At 44.8% G+C, this 18,849-nt stretch overlaps 1 protein-coding gene across 3 annotated transcripts in view; it reads left to right on the forward strand.

Annotated features, from left to right (window-relative positions):
• Positions 1 to 18,849, forward strand: part of EFL1 (elongation factor like GTPase 1) — a 904,242-nt gene that overhangs the window by 854,052 nt on the left and 31,341 nt on the right. For all 3 annotated transcript variants that reach the window (XM_069625004.1, XM_069625006.1, XM_069625005.1), the window contains one exon: positions 1,601 to 2,613. In XM_069625004.1, the coding sequence (XP_069481105.1) occupies positions 1,601 to 2,613 (1,013 nt within the window). The remainder of the gene's footprint in view (positions 1 to 1,600; positions 2,614 to 18,849) is intronic.

Raw genomic sequence — 18,849 nt, forward strand, 5'->3', positions numbered from 1 at the left:
GAGGACATAATGGGGTGGGATGTTTTCTGTTGGGGAAATACTTCATTTGGATATGGTCTTTATACTTTTAAGGATGGCTTTCCCCAACCAATGATTAGTATGTATTACTTCCTGGAGAATTTCTAAAATGTTGATTGTGGTCAAGAAAAGAGCACTTCACATAGTGACAATATGAATTCCTAACTGCTCCCTGACCACAATCCAAAAAATGTTCTGAAGATTATTGGACTGGAGTTGACCAAGACCTAGAATATGTGGAAAGGCTTTTTGATGTGAGGAAATAAATATGCTCTCAAGAACAGTATTTTGTCCACCCATATTATAAAAGAACCACCAGGTGGAGGGGCCCCGTACCATCCAAGTACCATCCATCCACTCTACATTTTAAAAAAATTAACGTTGGCAATCCAAACATTTGTACAGCTCACCTTTTCATAGGATATAACTTTAACTCTTTTCAAAACACGTGTCTTACAGGACATCATATTTAATTTTGAAATATTTATGAAACCATGGTTTACATACCGTCTTTAATATTTCCTTTATGTAGAAGTGAGGTGGAGTAGTTTCTCTATTTTGTGTTACTCACGAATGCAATGAATTTGTTGCACACTACCTTAGTTAGCTAATCTATTTTGACTGGGCTAAAGTGCCACCTATAAGCCAAAACTATTGCATTAGAGTAGAGCTAGAGACAAAAAGCATATGAGGGGCACAAAGATTGTAGGCTGAGTTTTGTTATTTACCCACCCATTGACTGCCCATGGCAATGCTAATCCCTATGGTCATTACCACCCTCTTCCTACCTCTCCCCGCCCAAAGCACATCCTCATGGGATTGCTTTGAGCTAGCTTTCTCAAGCCTTACTATCAAACTGTGTGCTAGATGTGTCTGCCAGTGTTTTTCAAAGCAATCTTCTGAGAATTAATTACTTTATTAGAGCTATAAACACACTTCTGTTGTAATAACCACCAGGGGTGTTGCTAGGTCTGGAAAAGATCCAAGGCTATGCTAATGTTGGGACTCGGGCCAGCTATCCTTTTGGTTGTAGCCCTTGAGCTTCTATATGGTGCTACAACCAAAAGACCTCGTGCTATAGCCCCCTTAGCCCCACACACCCTTAGCAACGCCTCTGGGAATAGCAATGTCTTAACAAAGTGTGCCTTCAGCCACTCGATTTGTAAGCACTATGCATGCCCTTGACTGAAGTCCTGTTAAAAGCAAACATTGGCAAAGCCAAAAAGTGTTGGCTTGTGTATAAATATTAGGTATGTGCCATGCATGGAATTAATTATATGCCCAGGTACTCGCACCATTTTGCAGTTGCTACCTTCGATGGCCAGTTAATACCACTACTGCAGTACCTAGCAAATGCTTTTCCCATGCCTACTCAAAAGCCAAAACTATTGGCATTGTCAATCCTTGTCTTGGTATTGTTTATGGCAAGACTACATTAGTGTATTGCTGGTTAACAAATGCATTTCACGGTAAACCTTTCTTTTCATTTGCCAAGCTGTGCGTAATTCAACCAAATATGTATGCTCGTTCAATTACCAAATTATACAAGTAATTATTCATAGATTTTATTTTTTCTTTCCAGGTTTGCAAAAATCAAACTGAGTGCTTCGGAACCAATAATCCCATTCAGAGAGAGCATTATAAGACCCCCAAAAGTTGACATGGTGAACGAAGATCTTGGGAGGCAGCATAAAGTTGCGGTCATACATCAGGTGAAAGAAGATCAGAGTAAAACCACAGAAGGTGTTCAGATCGATTCTGATGGGCTTGTAACTATGACAACCCCAAATAAACTTGCAAGCATCAGCGTTCGAGCCATGCCCCTTCCAGAAGAAGTGACTCAAATCCTTGAAGAGCATAGCGATCTAATTCGGATTATGGAACAATTCAATTTAGCTTTGAACGAAGGGAGCGGCACCCATGAGATTGGTCAATTTACTTTGAATAGAATTAAAGAATTTAAAAATAAATTGGAACAAAATCTTAAGGGCAGAAGGTGGAGAAATGCAGTTGACCAGATTTGGTCATTTGGGCCACGCCGAAACGGGCCCAATATTTTGTTGAATCGATTGGAAGCGTATGAAAGACCTTCTGTTTGGCAATGCCTTGACACAGCTTCGAAAGAAGGCAGTAAATCCAGAGATTTAGACAACAGCATTATTAGTGGATTTCAGCTGGTCACCCTCGCAGGGCCTTTGTGTGAGGAGCCTCTGATGGGGGTTTGCTTTTTAGTGGAAAACTGGGACATGAGTAAAGTGCAGACTCTGGTATGTGCTGCACGGCAGGATTCTGTGGATTTTGATAACTTGAATGATATAGAACCTAGGGAAACGAGCACAGCATTGAATATTTCTATTGACGAATCTTCCACTGACCGTGACAACCTCGATTCTTCTAGTGAAGACGGTGCCAAATCATTGGAGAAGATAACCAAGCGTAAAGGGGAAACGGCACTTGCAGACTGTTATGGCCCTTTCTCTGGACAATTAATAGCCACAATGAAAGAAGCATGCAGGTATGCATTCCAAGCAAAACCTCAGCGACTCATGGCAGCCATGTACACATGTGAAATCATGGCAACTGCTGAAGTATTAGGTGAGACATCAGTTCCTTTTGTTAAACACTTTCCAATATGGCTGAAAACTACTTGTCCATTGCGTTCTATGTTTACAATGTTAAGCCATAGAAGTATGCTTTAACAGAGAGAATGTTAGGTGTATTGGGTAACGCTGCTTCCTTGGTTTCATTAATGCATGATGTGAGAAAGATGTCCTTCCCCTATTAGTCCATGTAGACTGAGATTGCTTTGTCAATCCTTTCTTAAGATAGTTCTCCTAAAACTGTACTCTTGTGAAATACGCCTCAGTAGGATGTCTTCTAGCATAGGGGAGCACACTGGTAACATTCCTAAATCAAAGTTGCCTTAGATGTCTAATATATGGATAATGGACCCACTTCCAAACATTATAAGGATATTAATTTACAAGTCACAAAAGCAAGCTTTCCTTGAACAAATAGAGGAATGAGGCAAAGGGCAGAGTTTCTTCATCAGGACCCGGAACTCTAAGCTGACTTGCAATACCCTTTTTATGTATTGTAGAGGGGTCGGGAGGGGGGTAATTATTATGATACATGGTCGTACTACCAGCCCCTTCTTATGTCCTCTCGTGCTCACACTGATGCAAGCTATTTTACAATTGTTCATATGTAGACTCAAACTAGAATTTGTTAATTTGCTAAAATAAAACTGCGTATAATATGCAGCAAACAAATATAAGCAGATTTAATACAAACGCTTTTACCATTTGAGTTTGTTGCGTAAAACAAGTGCTAACATGCAAACAGTTAACAGCTGTCCCGGATTAACTTTGCCGGGATAAACATGGTACCTACGTGAAACTTCTTAAGGGTTATTATTTGCAAATATAAATGTAAGGGTTATAAAATGTATGTGTGTCCAAAATGTGTTTTGTGCTAATCTTTGTATTTTTTCAAGGCTAGGCACAGAATTATTCCCAATTATATGTTCTCTTATAACACCTAGTAAAATTCAATATGTTTTATATCAATGATTTCTGTGAGAAGATGCTCAATAAGTCACATGGCCAGTAAATACGTTTTCAGTTTTTATTAAAAAAGGAAACCTAGATTTAAAAGTTGAATAGTGCTCCAGTTCTAGGGATGGTCAATGTACGCTTTCACTCAACTTGGGAAGGGGCTCCCACATCCCTAGACCTGGCTTTCCTACTCGCAATATATTGTGGGGGAATACTGCTTCTCTACACTTAGGGTACCCCTACTATAGAGGGACAAAGACCATAACCCTACCTCTCTAATTCCCCTGGGACTTTCTATGTGACCCATTCGGGGATGGCCGGATTGCCCAGTTTTATTTGGTTTCTGATGACAATCTCTCACTTCTTCTATTTTAATATACCGCCCTTCTTTCTCTGTCCCCCTTTTGCTCCTTTCTCTTTCTTCCTCCCTTTCTCTCCCAACTCACCCAACCCCCTTCTCCTAATCTCATGTCTAAAGTGCCTTCGATCAATCTCTCTCACCCTCAAGCATACAACAAAAATTGGTACTGCACCCTGAATCCCAACGCCATTGACTCCCTTAAATCTGCCAAATGTATCCTCCTCCTCCTTCTGCTACAGTCTTCTCTGATCTTGTGGTCTTCCTCCAACCTTGCTCAAATACCTCTCACTGACAACTGGCTTTGCTGGCTTTTTATAGCCCCTTCCTGTCCCCTTTGTTGCTCGAGTCAGCCGATATCCTGGGCCAGTCTCTTTCTAAGCTACTCTCAACTCCTTCTCTTATGAACTGGAATATCCTCAGGAAGGCTTCAAAAGGGCCTTTAGCTCTGCCCCTTTCCAGTCTCCATTTTCCTCCAGCCAGCAATGCAGTCACTGTGTGGGTTTGTTCTCTGGCTCTGTCCTGTGTTGAGAAAATAATGTCCACAACGTTTTGGGAGGGCTCCCTGGTCTCTCATAGATCTGATTAGCTCTCTGCTGGTTCCAGCTCAGCTTCTGCTCTCCAGTAGCCTTCTGGGTAGTCTGTCGTCGATGTTTGGCCTCCCCTTTTGGCTCCTGAATGGGCAAACCTATCCCACTCAGCTAAGTAGTCCATTCCTCTTTTTCCAGGCTCTCATCTATTGGGCCCAGATGTATTGTGGTACTCTAGGAACCACATTCCTTCCCGTATATCTGAGGAGGCTGCTGCAAGCTGGCAGTTGTAGTCCCTCAGAAACCACCTGAAAGAGACCTTGCCAGGTGATAGGCAAAACAGAAAAGCGTGCGCCCTACAGCGAATAGTGCAGGAGCTGGGATCTTCAAGCCAACAAAACACACAACAAAACACACAACAAAGCTCCAACCAAATTCTAATACATTCAACCTGCATTTAAGTCACTGCATAATGCTTTTACTATTCCCCCCCCATATTTAATTGTACTTTTGGTTACCTCAAAAAAGCAAGTAAGCCTACTGTATTAATTCACTTTAGCATACATGTATATCTCTATATATACAAAATTGCAGTAGGGCTCCCCCCACTGCAGGGATTCAACAGTGCTCACTCCAGTAAATAATTATGCTCAGCCCATTAAAGAAGGTTCAGAAATCATCTTTATTAGGTTCCAAATGGACAACAAGGGAAAAACATACACACTAACGCATTTCACCCGTCTGGGCTTCGTCAAAGTAAACACCCCTCCCATGCTGAGACCATATCTACATCTGTACTCTAGTACCTTGTCCATTTCATTGACTCGTATCTTCTCTTTTCCAACATCGTACATGGGAAGCGCCATCTTGGAACATAGTACATAAAACAAATATCCATCTTTGATACAAGTTATTTCATCTTTTATAACGCGATTAATACCGGATACCAGTCTATAAGCACGGGACCGAGATGTGAACCTGTGTTGCTCTACGTTGTCTAGCTTCCAAGACAAACATGTTGCCCCTGTGCTATCCTCCTGGCACAAATGTAAACTATAACCAAGACGGAAAGAAAAGGAGAAATTGTAAAACAAAAAAGAAATATGAAATGAATTAAAAATCATATGCAGTCAATCCATAAAGTTTAAGGAAAAATGTCCTTGCATTATAAAAGCAAATGAGACAAGTTTCTATGAGGTATACAAAATGGTCCCTCTTTGCATCAAACAAAATAGTCTCTATTAACATAAGTTTAATTCGTCTCTATACTATCTACTATCTGATCAGCGTAAACATTGTTTCGGCATTTAGGTATTTCTTGTGTAATGTCTTTATCAGGACCAATAGAAACTGATCTAAATTCTCAGAGCTGGTCTGAGATGTGTATTCTCTTTTAGCAGCTGTTAAACCCCCTTTCCTTTCAGAAAGGCACTTCCTTCCTCTGATGTGGACCAAAACAAAGATACGCATTTGTTCTCAATAATTCTGATAGTATCAGTAAATACATAAAAGGGAAACTCTATGCAAACATTTCAAGTTCAGCTTCTTTTACCACTTTCTCCAATGATGCAGCAGTGTACCCAGCAGATGGAGCGCAAGACCCATGTGCCCGGCCGAACTGTCCAGTGTAGTGCCATTCAAAATTGATGTTTTAAACTGCAGATCTGCTTTCTTTCCCTCCAGTAGTGCTACATTGTGCAGTGGGACACTGCACACGGTGGTGGCACATTGTGTTGGATCGCCTCTTTGATTCATCTAATGCGTTTTCTTTGGTTTGTGGGATGTTTTGACCCACTTTTGCTCTGCTATGCGGCATCACTGTGTTATGATGGTGCCAGAAATAGCCAAATGGCCGCAAAACCCTTTTGCGCGCCAAAACCTCTGAAAATCGCGCTTTGCAACGCACAAAAAGATGGCTGCCAATCTGCCACGCATGTTGTCAGTGGTGGAACAGAGCTCTCACTCCTGAAATATGCCACTGGGCTCCACAACAATTGAAAATGGAGTACAGAAGGAAAAGGCAGCCCAAAATCTTGCTTTAAATCCCTTTTTCTTTGTTGCTTAAACCGCAGAATGCTGGTACAGAACACCCTCAAACATCCAAAATTCTTGCTGTGTGCTACAATTCACTTAGTTTAAGAAATCATTGTGAACTTACAAAGTCCTGAAAAACTGAGAGCATAAAGAAATTTCCACAGCAAAAGTGGCCTGTCTGTGGATCTGTCAAAAATCTCTGGGTGCAGTACCCTGGGCCGCCTGAATGACAGCTGTCATGAGCCTGCCTGATTAAACTTTTACATGTATAAACTGAAATCTCATGTTTGCAATCTAAGAGGCCTGTTACTGATAGTAACCCGTATTGTAATTGTTTTGATCCCATGGTTTGAAATCTTGAATGAGAATTTAGCTGTGATTTGATACAAGTTTGTTTTAAGCTAAGGAAAAATTCAACAGAGTTAACAATTAAAATTAAAACTGACTGATGCTACCAAACTGGAATAACAGGTTTCTCACAGAAGGAAGGTCTTTCCTCCCAGCAGGAAATCACACAAAAGCTCTAATTATGGGGTTGGGAAAGAACCTGGTCTCCAGAGGCATGAGGAACAATGACCAGCTGCAACTAAGGAAATGCGATGTGTGAGGACAGTCGTAAATGGCCTCTGCCAGGAGCAAACAGGGAGGAGACTGCTCATGAACTGCAGGGAGACAAAAAGAGGCAGACCCAAACAACCATCTGTAGCTGAACATTAACAAAGAACACATTTTAAAAAGACGTATAACTTGCCAGTCAAAATTGTGAAAAATATAAAAGTAACAGATTTGTGAATCTAAATTTTGGCTGCACGTTTCAAGAGGAGGCAAAATCGTGAGACATGTTCTGGAAAGAAACGGGATTTTACGCCAAATGTATTTCTGCTAGAAGTATGAAACTTTATACATTTATGCCCATGTTAAATGCACACACTTGTAGAAATGTGCTTATAAATTGGACATTGTGTTCTGATGAAAAATGAAAAGGGCAAAATTATGTGAAGAGCGGAGACAAGATCCCACAGCTATGGGGTTTTGAGGAGTAGCTGCTATGGAAAATATATTATCTTTATATGTGATTGTTGTAGAGGTTGCACATGTGTAAATATGGATTGTGCCAAAAGTAGATTTTGTGTTCCAGGGGCTAGGGGTCGATTCTCAGCCTTATAAAATCACACCATAAAGGTAACACTCTGTTTCTCTCCTCCTACCAAGGCAGAGAGTAGACTCTGACCCAATCACCTGTCAAAAGGGGCAAGCTTAGGCTAAACCAGCCCACATACCCCTTTTATGACATAAATAGAGACAGCTCACCACTGAAAAGGACAGACAGATTCACTCACTATCCCGATGCTGGCAGAGCACCCTGCTGCTGAACACTACATCTTCCTTGCTCCAGACTCCAGAAACTTGGCAAAGCAGAAACCCATTGCATAGCTGAACCATTTTCAACTAGGCCTCAAAATTCCATAACCAGAACCCCACAAACCTAATGGGGAAGCATCCTATACAGATGGGCTGCGCTGTACTGCTTGCCTTCTGAAAATAATTATCATCAGAACCAAGAAGGGCAGATCCACTCCTGTGCCGTGACCAGAGGGCCTTGCAGATCCAGTCCTGTGCCGTGCTGTGACCAGAGGGCCTTGCAGATCCAGTCCAGTCCTGTGCCGTGCGGTGACCAGAGCACCTTGCCAATCCGATTCAGTCCGAGGAGCCCAGCCGTTGTCTTAAACCAGATCAATCCCCTGACCAGAATCCTGACGGTTCCATTTAAAAACATATCCAGTGAGTATCTATTGGAAGAATTGTGTCACTGGCATATGTATTTTGCATAGCCAATCCCTATCTTAAACCCATCCTATCTTGTATTGAGAACTTGTATTGTTAGGAGTATTTTTGAATTGTCTGAACTCTCTATCCAAACCATCCTATCTTCCTCCTGTACTAGTATTGCTAAAACTATCTTTGCGCTGATCTTTTCTCTTCTGAAGAAGGCGAGTTTCCTCCACAGGCAGTCATTCTGATCAAGTGACTGTGTTCCTGTGTGGTATTCGTTTTGTTCATAGTCATCCTCTAGTGTAAGAAACCCTTTTGTCATTTTAAAAGTGCATTCCTGGTTTCCATTCTTGCGCCTATCTTGAAAAAACGACCTCTACTAAAACGCCTATAGCTTCCTCGTATTTTGTGCGAGAAACAAAATGTCAACTTCTGCTTGTAGCTAACATCCATAGCTTTAAATCGCATTGATTTCTGCCATTCCTGAATACCTGATCTCTCCTCTTATCTCTTTACATTGACTATTGGGGGTTGAGGGGTGTGCAGGGGGAACCTCTAACCACAGTGCTATCTGATCGGGGGGCTAAGGGCGGTGGGTGTTGGCGGCCCGCAGGGTGTTCCCTGCTCATTCTCCACACAGATTGGTCCTGCAGCATTGGGCATGCCCCCTCCTCCAAAAGAGAAGCAGGATCTCCCGTCAGGGACTAAGGGCAGCAGATGTTGGCGGCCTGTGGGGTGTTCGCGGCTCCACAGGGTGGGCCTGGAATGCTCACCGACCCTTCAGGTGAGAGGGTGGGGCCACGGCCCATTGTTGCAACGGGGGTGGTGCCTCTAAAAGTCACTGGACTCTGATTCCTGACCCAGAAGGACCCAGAATGAATATGGCGGAGCCCCTACCCCTCTCTCCTTTTCTCCTTCGTTTCTCTGCAAGTCTGCCCTGTTTTCCAATCTGGAACTCCACACCGAGACAGAGTCTAAATCACAACGCAAGATCCTGGCAGTGCGAAGGAAGGGGCCGGACCAACCATTGAGCCGCCGCAGCGGATACACCATTGTCCATGCCCCCGGCCCTGCAAGAGGCCCACTCTCTTGCCCCTAACACTAATCACGCTCCTGGGAAGATTTTAAGATACCGTGTAACCTCAATGGGGTGGCCTACCCTCCAACAAATGTGGTTCACCAATTCCGAGGGTCCATCCCTTCTGTGGCGGGTGAGAAAGCATCCACCCCAGGAACCCAATGTGGGGGGGGAACTCTCCAGTAATCTGGCTAGCCTCCCTGTGCGGAGTCACGAAGGCAGCCTTCCAGGTCTGCAACAGGAAGTAACTGCTTCTCAAGAAACCCTGTCTGCCCCCACTGGGATCCCAGATGCCCTGCCTCTGACCAACGCAGCTGGCATCGACACATTGGGGGTTTGTGATGTCAGTCCAACCACTGGCACCTGTGTTTTCCCCCTCTCCCCCTCGCAGCTTGCCCCTTGAAAGCCCATGTCTGTTCCTTGCTCTCCCGTCCACATTGGGATCTATTCTCGACTGCCCTCCGCCAGTCACTGTGGCTGCCTCTTTGGTCCAAATAGACATGGAATCAGATGGAGCAACCGAAGATAAGCTTCCGCCCAGTCCCATCTGTAGCTCCTGGAGCGAGAACCTACTAGCAACAATCTCAGGGTCCAGTTCCTTTCTTCGCCTAAACCCCTTTAGGGCCCCCAAGTCCACCATCCATGGCAGTCATCCCTCCTCTGCTCCACTACTCAAGGAGGTGGATACTGTCGGAAGTTGTCCCTGTGAACAGGTGCTCTCCGAAATAGCAGTCATCAAAAAACTGCTTTTGTTATTGATTGAGGCCCAAGGGAGGAGTGGGGAGGGGAAGGGTGGAGAGGAACCACTGGAGGAGTTTACCAGCATGTCTCATGTTGGTATGGGATCCAACTGTCCACAGCAACCTTTGAACACAGCACCATGCAAAAGGACTGTCCCTGCATTAATGAGTCTCACTCGGGAGGACCAGTTGATGCACCCCAACGCTGATGGGGGACACCCCACTGGTTACATTAAGCCAACTGTGCTGGCAGAGTGTCCCCCAAGCTCCCTGATAACCAACCCTCCTGGGGAGGAAGGGATTGGAGCATGTGGGTTTTGTTCAAGGGTGTGCAGTTCCAAGAGTCATGTATATGGGGGGCAAAGAACTGCTACTGTTTTCCTGCATGGGGTACCTAAGCTGCCTTCGGGCAGGCGAGAACCAAGGGATGCCCCCTCAAACAAATGTCTCCACTGGCTTCGTACAGTTGGGAACTGTCCCTTTGTGGCCAGGGAAGCTATGGTGGGGTGTGTTAGATTGGCCGGTGAGGGCACAGACCCCTCTGATTCTGTTAAACTGGTTTTCAGGAACGATCAAATGGTCAGGGAAATCCTGAGAAAATCTGAGGGGTTTGTGCGGGCCCTGTATAGTGCGATTGCAATCAGCTCACACCCCTTTTTGGGAGCCGTTGCTCCCCTTGGAATTGTCGCACATCGTAATGTCCTCTCTGGGGCAAACTTTACACCTCTGGGTAAAACGCCTGCAGTGGGATGTGACTGTGTCTCAAGTGTGGGCAATTAGCCTTGTGATTCTGTGGACTACTAAAGGGACAATGTGGGATGTAATGGGAGCCTTATTGTGGACTCTTTTCTCCCTTACAGTACATTTTGATTTATTGCATTTGGCTATGGAGCATAGATTGTAATTCTTTTTACGTGTTGTGATTTTGTTTTTGATGGATTTTTCAAATACGAATAAACTTGTTTGACTGACTATCTGATCTGAACCAATTCAAAAGTATTTTCTGTGCTGATTTGTTTTGCTCTCTACTCTTACTCCTTGTGTATTAAAGAGATTATTCAGTGTTACATCACCCCATTGGTGATTGTTGTATACCTGTTAAACATATTGTGATAACATTTTAAATACATAAATAAATATTTACCTTTGCTAACCAGCATGATTCCTGGTTCAGCGTGACCGGTGGGGGTTGGGGGGGGGGGCCGTTGGGTTCCAGGAGAAGGGCGTGATATGAGTGGTATATCGTTCAGAATAAAGAACTTTTAGACAAAAATAAATAAGGATTTCAGTTCTGCACTACATACTAGGCGTTGACTTGGGTGTATGCCGGATTGAAATCACGTACAGCTTTTCCTTTTTAAATAAGTGATGATGGGCTCTTTGTTGCAATGTCCTTCGCTCCAGAGGATCTGGGAAGGTCGTTATCGGTGGCCGGTGTGGTTCATTATTGGGGTAGGTGATAACTGGACACAATATTTTCAAAATTTGCTTTCGTTTGGGAGGAGCCACTGCTCCCTCCCCTTCGCCCATAGCACTGAGAACAGCCCACTAGATGCTAGACAACCAATGGGCCTAACCGTGGCCTCAGCCCTTTGCTTCCTCCATGGAAAACTTTGGATCCCAGGGCATTCTACATTAATCTGCCTCATTCTGCAGGTCTTTTTGTTGATTTCACACCTAATAAAAAGAACGGTGGTAACAAGCAAAACTATTATCTGAAGTCAAATAGAGTGTCGATTACTTCTGCTCGCTCTCGACGTTCACAGCAGTAACACCAACTGTTCCCCCTCCCGATCCCCGTCTCTCCCCACCACATTTCGGGACTGCTGTCTCTGCAGCCTATTGCATTGGGAACAGTAAAACATCGCCCCACTCTTAGCAGGCAGTAAGGGAACATCCCTGCATCCCAGATGGCTTCCCATGACGGTATAGGTAGGTCGGTTAGGTAGAAAGACATTCCCAAGTGGTTGCCTAGGTCTCCTCCACCGCAGGGACACCGGGATCTCCACGTCCAATCTGACCTCATTGCAAGGGAGGAAGGTGCAAAAATGGCATCATGCCTGAACCTAGATACGCCCTTCCGCCCGATCAGCATAGCATCATCTGGCTAAAACTGTACGGGAAGCACTAAAAAACCCTAGGGCAAACATTTCTCCTTTAAATTGACCAAACTCTCTGCGCACTTCTGGCATTGTCCTTTACAGAACAATTGAGAGCGTGTGGGGTTCTCTTTGTTTTGATGATTAAGGATGTCTGGGTTCTTAAGGCTTTTGTGTGGTTTTGCTTTTCTTTTAAACCATTACTTGAGCTTGATGATTTACAGCGGGTCATGTTAGCATCGTAGGCTCTCACTCATCGCATTCACCAGCTGCCAGGAATATCATTTTTTTTACATAGCGTGCATTTGATGTTTGCAATTCTTGGACCATCAAAGTGCAAGCAAAGTGAAATTAAATGGACGTTTCTCAAAGAAGTGTGGCTGCCCCGGTCCTTCCCTCCATTCTAGAAAACCAGCTTTTGGACCACTGCCGTCGAACTGCTTCACTTGTAAATCGACAAAAAAAGTATTTCGTGAGTAGAGTCAAAGTTGGCAGTTGTGTCTCCATCTTACGTTGGGTCAAAGAATGTGCCGAACATTTTAACCGTGGCATAGACCCACAGTCAGCCTTCACATAGTCTGTTCGCTTACCAGCAAAGTCCATAGCTTAAACATTAAATTAAAAACCGTAAGCAGTTAATTAACACAGATGAATTGAATCATCTTTAAGTTCAAGAATAGGTTGTAGGACTGTGTATGCTGCACGTTTTGGAGTAAACTACCTCTTGGCCCTAGTCGTTTATGGCGGATGTGCTAGAACAAAGGATATGTCTTGTAAAGTGGGCTGCTAACGGAAGGACGCCTCTGAGGTAGGGTTCCTCCCCAGACTCTTCTGATCACCTCACCCTCAATTGTTGTGAGCTTACTACAGAAAGGAAGTCTTTGGGAGATCTGAATCAAAGAGCTGTTTGGGGATCTCTCAGGTTAAATAGGACATCTTTCTTTGAAGATGTGATGTGATGGTGTCTCATGTCTTTGTCACGGGCAAAGCCTATAGAATCATTTGGTTTGTTTTGAGGTCAACATAGATTTTCAGGGATGACCTGTACAGGTGACATTATTACCACGAGATCTAGGACTCTTATGATGGCTGTTTGGGAAGTAAAACCTGTAGAAGTAGCTTAAAATGTGGGAAGCTAATTCCAACAGCTGTAGGTGAAAGGAGAGTTCAGAGTCCGAAGGAGATTCCAAACTGGCATCTAAAGAAGCAGAGTAGTAATTGCAAAGAATCTTACGGTGGAAGGATAGCTTATAATTTAAGCACTTGCCTGTGGCATGGGCTCTCGGCCCTCACTTTGCACATTTGAATCCCGGCATGGCCGACTCAGCCCTTCATCCTTCTAGGGTGCCTTTAAAATGTGAGCTGTCGCTGTGCTTTGTAGTGGTAGGAATCCGACTTGATGCAGTTCATAAAACCTAATGTTATGCATTTATTTTGGGTATAAATGTAGAGCTGGGTCCTAAGCAAACATCCCATTTTCCCTAATTTAACAGGACTTGGCGGCTGCCATTCCGAAGTTGGAGTTTAACCAGTTTCTTGGAGTTCCTGTTGTGATTGAGGAGGGTCGGCTGGTGGTGGAACCCTGCAAGAGGGGGAGATAGCTGTTTTCGACTGAGGGGCCTAATTGACTGTTCTGGAATCTAGGGGAGCGGCACACTCAAACCAATGTGGCTACAGATTGAAACCTGTATCGGAAGACCTTATGGCCCACATTTCAATTATAGACGTCACATCGAGAATCGGTGTCAGTCATTTTGCTGTGTCATAAGCCCCAAAGTAGGGTACTCTACATTATAAACATGGTGGCCTATGCCTATGCCCGATTGGTTCTCAGTTTGGGCTGGTCTGGACGATGGGCTATGGTTTGTTTGATAATGGTGTCCTTATTAGTTTATTTTTCTAAACTAATTATTGCCATTCTTTTCTGATTTTCCCGAATCTTGATGCAATAACAATGTCTTTTGGTTCTGTGGTTCGTTGCCCAAGTGTAGACTTTTTTAGTCAGGTTATAAGTCACAGGGTGTCGTACCACTGGCCCAATGTTACGTCAAGTTTTCGCGTTGCTGTTTTGCATCGTGTACGCCGCAGTGCAGACCTTAATTTAAGCAATATATTTTTGCATTAATACAGATTTTGCCCTGATGTAAATGCTTTCGCAGTATTGGGTGAGGAGAACATCCAGGCCGTAATCACAGGATTACAAATGCTGCTGTTAATACATGTATTAGTGTTTGTACCAGGGATGGGTTTTACTGCATTTGCTCTGCTCCTAAGTCATGCAACTTACTCGTTATATTCCTCATTTTAAGCAAAGATAGCAGTATTTAAAAGCCAGCATTGTAAAAGCCAGCGGTTTTGGCTTTTGTGTAGGCAATGGATGACCATTTGCCAAGGACTGCTGTAGTGGATGGTAGCAGCTGGGAAATGGTGCAAGTACCCGGGTACATGATAGCTCTGCCTGGCAAATGCCTATGTGGTACCGATGCACAAGCCAAAACGGAGACCTTTTCCAGTGCTTGTTTTTGACCGGCCTTCTGGGCAAGGATATGCATACTGCTTCTAAATCAAATGGCTAAAGGCACACTTGGTTAAGACATGTTTTTTGCACCAGCAACACTTTTTCAGTGGCATTTCAGTCTTTCTTGGAGGACTGTTTAAAAAAAGAGCACTCGCAGGCCAGTTTGTTTCCTGCTTGATAAAGCTAACGTAAACAAAGGTTTGGCGGCTATGTTTTGGGTGGGGAGGGGCCGGCAGTGGGTGGTAATAGCTATTGGAATTAGCATGGCCATGGGAAGTCAGTGGGGAGATAAATAGCCAAAGAACATCCACAAGCTGTGTCCCTTCACAGATCGATTTCCCTCCCAGCTGTACTCTAATACAATAGTTTCACCTTATAGGTGACCCTTTGACACCACCTAAGATTCAAAACTAAAAAGAGTAGAGATGATCATGATTTGACACAATCTGGCATATCACTAGACACCCCTGGATTCCAGGATCTGCCTGCCCCCCAGAAAAGAACAGCTGTTTCAGATCTTCGTTTGCATACATTTGATGTCACAAAGAACGTTGTCAAAGTTTTGATTGCGCAAATGGACTCCTAGCACCCCCTTTCAGTATCCTCTTTGGTCCCCGGCTGCTGATCCCCATCTGAGACCGTCCATATTCTTCCGGAGCCAGACCATGATGTGCAGGGGAATATTCACAGCTCTTGCGTCCTCCGATAGCAGCAGAAGTAGGTCCTGGCGTGGGCCAGAGTAAACACTTAAAGGCCCCTATTATTAGAATTGCCAGGGTGATTAAATCGTGTCGTTCACAGTGCCGACTGTTCTTACCACATGACCTAACGTAACCCATGAGCCTTCATCGCATGCAGTCTTCCTTGTGTGCGTGTTGGATGCCTAATCAAAACTGACACCCACTATCCCCAGGTCTTTGAAAGGTTTTTCTTTCCTTTGGTTGAGGGATGTGACATCACATTCCTGACTTAATGAAAGAAGTACCTGCAGGACGATCCCCAAAGAGTTTGGAAAACTGGACCTCGTGTGTCCACCATCTCCACCCCTTTAGAAGGTATCCCATAGAAGGGTCCATAGTAACGCTTCTGTGCATTATGCAAGGTCGGTGCCATGCCAGCATCCACTGAACTATGCAGTCTAGCAGCGAGCTTCTTCAGCAATGATGCCTCACTAGCAAAGAACGTGGGCATACTCCTTGCCATCTATCACCCACTGGCCTAGCGGGAGCCCCGCAGCCTCTTCCCATATCCCGGTGGGCCATAAGCACTATGACTTCAGAAAGAAAAGATTTATTTCTAAAGTCCGACAGCATCTAATGCCAAAGCTGGCCCGCTTGGGCAGTGGCGAGACGGAGGCGCTCCGGCTCCACAGTGTATGTCAGGAACCAGGAAGCTCTCTGTTGTTGGGTAGTTGAGCATACTATAGTTAGGGCTCCTATGTCACGTGTTGCCCTCTAATTATATTCAGTGCACTGCACACCTGTGCATTATCTTAGGTTATCTTTGCGTCTGCTACTGTCTCTGTTCACTTGGTTAATGCCTTATATGCTGGAACGCATTACTGCATTTCTGTTTCGAATGATTGTGTCCTCCCACGTATCCCTCATCTTGTGATAATTCGTGATCTCCAGCTTCGCTGCTTCGGAAAAAAAAGGGCGCTGTGCTCGAAGTCGTGGCGTTGATTGTCCCTCGACGTACTCCGTCGACGTCACCGATGGTATAAATAGCTCGAGCAGCAACCGTTGCTTCAATTCCGTTTTTCCGATCGCTTTGCTATCGAGAACGGCACGATTCTATTTTCTGTGAAGAAAATGTCATCTTCGTCACCTTCGACACCCAGGACTGGGTTTAAGAAGTGTGCAGATTGTGGATCTAAGATGTCGATCACCGATCCCCACCGGATTTGTCTCTGGTGTCTCGGTTCCAGTCACCGAACCAACGTCTGCAGTTCCTGCCAATCTATGAGCAAAAAAGCTCTTCATGAGAGGAGAGGTAAACTGTCGGTGGGGAGGGAGGCCTCAAAAAAGGTTTCGTCAAAAAGACACAAGAAAGCGACTGATTCTAAGGAATCAGATCGCCATAGGCACTCAAAGAGATCTCGATCTAGGAGTAGATCGAGACGCTCTTCGTCGTCATAAAAAAAAAATGAAGAGGAGACGTAGATCTCCCTCATCATCATCTTCTTCTTCAGAGTCGACCGAAGAAATTCGTTGTCCGACTAAATCGGATTCTCCCAGTAAGTGGGAAGAATTACGCAAAAAGACAGAGGTTTTTGAGAATGCGGCCCGACCCCCTCGAAAGACCCTCGAAAAAACCATTCCCCTAAAGTCGCTCTATTGGACGACAAAGCGAAGTCCAAGGCTACCATGGCTAAGACCGGTAGCGTCGAGGAATCCAAAAAACCTCGAGTCGACGTAAAATCGTCGAAGACTCTTCGAGAGTCGAGCACTTCTCCAGTGCCATACAAGAAACGCAAGTCGTCAAAGACTTCGACAACTTCGTCGACGCCCTCGACGTCGATAATTTCGACGCCAAAGCCAAAAGCGTCCTCGACGCCATTATCGAAGTCATCTTCGAAGACTTAGAAGACTTCGAAGACACCTTCGAAAACTTCGAGGGATTTGCCAATTCCTTCGAAGCAGATGGAAGAGGAAGAAAGGAGATTCACTCCTTTGCCCAGGTCAGACTTTTTCAAATCTATGTCAGCAATCTATGTAGAGTCTGCTTCAGAAGAAGACGAGGTTACTCCTTTGGGAGTTACTTATGGTACAAGACAAGTTCCTGAGGAACTTATTGACAAGGAATCTAGAATGAGAGACCTGAGTGATACTCTACATTCTGCAAGTGTAGTTGACACATCCCCAGAATTAGAGTTCGACAAACCTGATCCTGCAGAGCATGCAGATGCTGGGTACAGGGGTCTTATGACCAGGGTAGTTGAATATATGGGTTGGGGTAATACTTCACCCATTTTCTAACAAGATGACATGACGGATATAATCGTCAAGGGACCTCACAAAAATCCTGTTCTCCCTTTTCACAGGGCCCTTCAAAGGACTGTGGAGAAAAACTGGGAGAAACCAGAGACTATTGCTGCTGCAGATAGCACTTTTCCAAGAAAATATAGACCAGCTGGAACGAATCCTGAATATTTGAATAAACATCCGACTCCAGAGAGTTTAGTCATTCAGGCAGCATCTACTTCAAAACAAACTGCTTATCCAACTATCCCTCCAGATAGAGGGGATAAAAAAATTGATGCCTGGGCACGTAAAGTTTTCACGTCAGGCAGTATGGCACTTAAGTCGGCAAATGTCACCTGTAACCTAGCCAGGTTTACCCCTACCCTGTGGGACTGTATTTCGGCGGCGGCTGATCATATTCCGGAAGGCGAGGAAAGGGAAGGCTTCCTGAATATAGTCAAAGACGGGAAGGAGGCAATGGGGGAATGTCTCCAGTCTGGACTGGATACTGCTGATAGTATCAGCAGATCCATGGCTGCAAGCGTTGTGCTACACAGATTTGTGTGGTTGAGGAAGTCGGGGTTTGCACCGTACGTGCAAGCCAGACTTCTCAACATGCCCTTTGATGGCTCGAGGCTCTTTGGCAGAAAGGCTGATGAAAGCCAAGAAAAACTTCAGACCTCGAAAACGGCAGCTAAATCACTTAGCGCCTCTTTGCACCAGCCTCTAAAACCCTATTCCGGCTCATCTTCCTGGAGGGGTTGTTCTTTTCGATACTACTCCTCTTTTGGTAGAGGAAGAGGACAGGCTTCTCAAAGGGGAAAAAGAAACTTCAAGGAAGAGGTGCAAAATCAGCCTTAAGAGGGGCATCTGTAACCTCAGCCTGCAGCCAACTCCAAATCCCTCTGAGACCTTATTACACAAAACACCAGTGGGAGGCAGGATCTCTCAACATCTGAAGGAATGGCGGGGCATTACCTCAGATGCTTGGGCACTGGAAACAGTAGCCCAAGGTTACTGTCTCCCCTTTCTAAAAAGGCCTCAATCATCCACCGGGAGCCAACTCCGCCAAATTTCCAGATCCACTCCTGTTGCAGGTAATTTTAACCCTGCTAGAGAAAGGTGCCATTGTCATACCGCCAAGCTCCTGGCGTCTATGGAGCCGCTGGCGACGCGGAACT

The sequence above is a fragment of the Ambystoma mexicanum genome, chromosome 11 (genome assembly GCF_040938575.1).
Source record: "Ambystoma mexicanum isolate Mex_15411 chromosome 11, UKY_AmexF1_1, whole genome shotgun sequence".
Taxonomy (NCBI): domain Eukaryota; kingdom Metazoa; phylum Chordata; class Amphibia; order Caudata; family Ambystomatidae; genus Ambystoma; species Ambystoma mexicanum.